The sequence below is a fragment of the Fukomys damarensis genome, unplaced genomic scaffold, assembly GCF_012274545.1.
Source record: "Fukomys damarensis isolate Sample0158 unplaced genomic scaffold, DMR_v1.0_HiC HiC_scaffold_16, whole genome shotgun sequence".
In the NCBI taxonomy this organism is placed as follows: domain Eukaryota; kingdom Metazoa; phylum Chordata; class Mammalia; order Rodentia; family Bathyergidae; genus Fukomys; species Fukomys damarensis.
Window position 1 is genome coordinate 21605847 of NW_022900928.1, and position 4002 is coordinate 21609848.

Consider the following 4002-nt stretch of genomic DNA (forward strand, 5'->3'; position numbering starts at 1 on the left):
TTTTTTTTTTTTTTTTTTTTGTAACATTGGGTTGGAATTTGGCTTAAATACTGAAAGAGCTGGGGAGCAGTATGAAGATGCTGACAATGCTACAATTTCTGTTCCTAGGAAAATGAACTTCTGTTCTATAAGCAGTGAGTGGGCCCCACGGACCCTGCTGAGCTATTTTCAGGGGCTCTTTCATGGCTATGTGGGTTGGATCCACTGACCTCAAAAGACAAGTGTGAGCTACTGGTGAGTCAGGTACCAAATAGCTGAGAGGGCTGAAGCATTGTAGGTATTTATGGTAGGAATTACCTGGTACTTAAGCTGTTTTTGTTGGAACAAACAGAATGATCAGCTCTGATTCATTCAGCAACCAGAGAAAAGCTGGCCAGAACCAGCAGCTAACAGGGTCTCTGGCTGTGGGCCAGGTTGTAGCTGTCTCCTTCTATGTCCTTAAGTTTGCTTGGTTTGAGACCTTGATGTAGAACATGGGAAGGGAAGGAAACTAGAGATGAAGAACTAAATAACTTGAGATACACTACTAAGAGAGAACCAATCATCGCCTGTTCCTCTTGTAATTTCCTCTTCCTAGTAATAGCCAATAGCAATGACAGTAAGCATATCATTGAATGTTCCCTACATGCATGGTATTATACTAAGCACTTTATACGCATTAATCTTACTTGAATTTCACAAACCTATAGGTGGCAAGTACTGTATTTCTTATTTTACATATGAAGAAATTCAGGCTTTTGGGCTAACCTACCTAAAATTGCATACCTAATAAATGTGGCAAATTCAGGATTCGAATCCAGATTTCACTCCAAACTGTATGTTCATAAGTACAATAGGACACACTATCCCACTCCTCAAAGAAGCAATTTTTCTTTTCTGAGCAAATATTTATCCTCCGTCCCTGTCCCTCCCTGAACATGTCTCCCTCTTTCTCTGATGCATTAACCCTTTTGTACCTGTCAAGGAGCAGGGGCACTTGCCCTAAGCACCAGGTCACACCACATCCAGACACCTCTTTTTCTGGACACCCCCACACACACACCCCATGCGCAACAATGAAGGAGACAGTGTTTCTACCTTCAAATGCATGGATTTGGAGAAAGCTGCTCTCTGAAAGGAAACACAGGACAAGGGTGGACGAGCCAGGCATGAGGAAGTGCTGGAGATCTGAGCTGGAGCAGCCCAGGAGAGGGATGGGGTCAACAAACTAACTGTGGGAAAGGAGCCTGATGGAGCCAGATCAAGACAGTGGCAGTCAGAAAGAAGGAGGAGAATATCTGCAATAAAAGCTAAGAAAAGAGAGAATGTATTTGGAAGTTCATCAAGGTAGGTATAAAAGATGAGTGAAACTAGAAGAGTAACTGGAGGCAGAGTTGGAAGAAGTCTCGATGACCAAGAAAGCTGAAGAACATGAGCTTTCTCTTCCGAGCTATGAATGAGTCCCGGATATTCATGATCAGAATCACAGAATGAAGGGGATTGTTTTTAAAAGAATATTTTTAAACTCTGGCGATAGTATTTAGGGCAAAGAAGTGACAAGACACTCAGAACATACTGCTTATGACTCAGAGATACTGCTTAGTGTTCAACATTTTGTTTTGCTTTTTAAAATGCCTACCTCTAAAAGTAGAAGAAATATATTTGTTCTGTAATGAGCCATCATGGAGTTTCTCTCAGCAAACTTCCAACTGTCCACAGAAGCCAGAGCTCACGCCTTGGTCGCAGGACAGATGAGGACTTCTGACATTACAACACGTACAGAATTAGTTCCCTCATTAGGTACAGAGTTACGACATCTGCCCTATGGCTGCATTATGGCTCCTATAATCCCAGGCACACTGTGGATGGAAAGATGTCTCGGGCAAAAAGTTCATTTTAGGAATGAGGGAAGAAAGATTAAATGCGGGAAGTGTGCTTACCTACCATCCTCTCCTAGTGAGGAAAGCTTTTTAAAAGCTTAAGGGGATGTAAACATTGCCATAACATCTGGCCATCTAAGCATGTTCTCTAGTGGATGTGATGCTCCACTCCCTGGCTACCCAGGGGCTGAGCACAAGTGGGATCTCTGCTGGGCTCTAAACTAATAATTTTCTATGTACTTGTCAGAAGAGAGGAAGAAGACTGGGTCTGGGAGACAGAGAACGGGGTTCAAGACCAGGGTGCACCACCAATGGCTAAGACACTGATAACCACAAGGTTCTTAGGCTCCCTTGGGCTTTGCTAAATGACAGGTTTGTACTAGTTGATCCCTATAAGCTGTACAGCTCTATAATTGTGTTCAGCCACTTCAGTTTTCTTAACACAACTTCCCATATACCACATCACAGCTCAAGAGTAATCTTCTTAAAATGCAAATTGGACCCCAGGTACATCGCCTGTCACCTCCTTGCTACCAGCTCCCCATCCCACAAATAACTGTCACCCCCCATAGCCTTCACTGTCCCATGTGACCTGGCATCTTCCTGCCTCTATCCACCACTGGTGAGCTCACCCACATAGGCTTTCTCTCAGTTTTGAAACTTGCCAGACCCTCTCTTTCTTTAGGACCTTTGCGCAGATCACCCATTTTTTGTGTGTGGAATATCCCTTGCCTGGTTTTCCACTTGACACTACTACTACTTTTTCAGGTTTCAGTGAATTGTTATTTCCTCAAAGAGCGCTCCCCGACCCACCTTCTCAATCATTCCTGGGTATCCTGTGCCTTCTGTTGCTCTCCTTTACCACACTATCAGTTTGCAATCTGAAGTTTATTTCCTGGGCCTGTGTACCCTCCATCTCCAGCACTGCATGGAAGATCCACAAAAGACCAGTTCGTGCTTAGTGTCCTCAGTACCCGGAGCCTAGTACTTGCTGAAAAGGGAACACACCAGCCAGCCAGGCCAGCGTGTGAGAATGGGGGAGTAGGGAACTGTGTGTCCCTTCTGAGCTGGACATTTCTTGACCCTCCTTTCCTTCTGCAGTTATAACGTCAAATCTCTTATCTGACAACTGCTCTTGACTTTTCTGCCTCTGAAAAACATCCAGCTTGAGACTCCTCAGTCTGAAGATAAATGCAAACATATCTTAGCCAATTTAAAAGCAGCCATAAAAGAAGAGAAAGCCTGAGTTCTACTGAGTACAGTGCAACCCGGCCCGCAATGTTCATTCATTCCTCAATGGCGCACACAAACCAAGAACTCCCCTAGAGCCCTCCTCTGGAAACGAAGGGGCCCCGTCTGTTGGCCACAGACATACCCTCCGCACCGGATAACATCTGAGCTGAGAACGAGTTAAACAACTTCCGAATTCAGAACATTTAAAAAGGCGGCAGCTTCCTTTCTGTGTCTTCAAACAAAAAACAGTGGGCACATTATTCTGGTCACGGTGTTTGGAGCCTATGACTGTTTAAGAGCCAAAGTTAAAATAACCGACTTTTCTCATCATTCTTGCCTTTCTGAACAGAGAGGTTCATTCACCAGAATGTGAGAGCAGAAACAAAAACAGCTGACTGTTTTCTCCCCTGGTGTCTATAATTAGATTCTTATGAAGATCTTGGCTGCAGCAGGGCTCTGCTGGACAAACACCTCCCTCTGTCCCTCTGTGAGACACACACACACACACACATACACACACACACACACACACACACTCACACCCGAAATGTCTCTCCCCTCACCCATCTCTACAGAGGCCCAGACAAAGTAGTCAGTCACTTACCCTCTTCAGCCACGAGAAATGCTTGTAAACATCAATGTCCCCATCCATGCTGGGCACCCATGTCAGCAGTTAAGAGTCCTGCGTTTAAAAAGCCCTTTCCTGGCTGGAGACCAAGTCTTCTCTTCCTTGCCTCTGCCCCCTCCCCCTCAGGAACACCAGGCTGTGTTCAGATTCCCCCACTTCCCTGGCCTGTGTCCTTCAGCCTTTCCCTAAACAGTTTCAGACACACAAGCACTGAGACCAGACGGTGCTGCTCCGGGGTCCTCCCCCGCAGCCCCCACAGTCAGGCACAAATACATACACACA

At 45.4% G+C, this 4002-nt stretch overlaps 1 protein-coding gene across 10 annotated transcripts in view; it reads right to left on the reverse strand.

The window, feature by feature from the left end:
• The window catches only part of Ppfibp2 (PPFIA binding protein 2), a 152952-nt gene that overhangs the window by 85152 nt on the left and 63798 nt on the right, over positions 1-4002 (reverse strand). Inside the window, exon 1 of one of the 10 annotated variants that reach the window (XM_010615965.3) lies at positions 3697-3987. The exons of 7 other annotated variants lie outside the window; for them this stretch is intronic. In XM_010615965.3, coding sequence (XP_010614267.1) covers positions 3697-3744 — 48 coding nt within the window. In that variant the 5' untranslated portion in view covers positions 3745-3987. Of the gene's footprint in view, positions 1-1618; positions 1732-2672; positions 2758-3696; positions 3988-4002 lie in introns of those variants that run through there. 2 more of the 10 variants (XM_010615966.3, XM_033764168.1) reach the window with 2 other exon arrangements.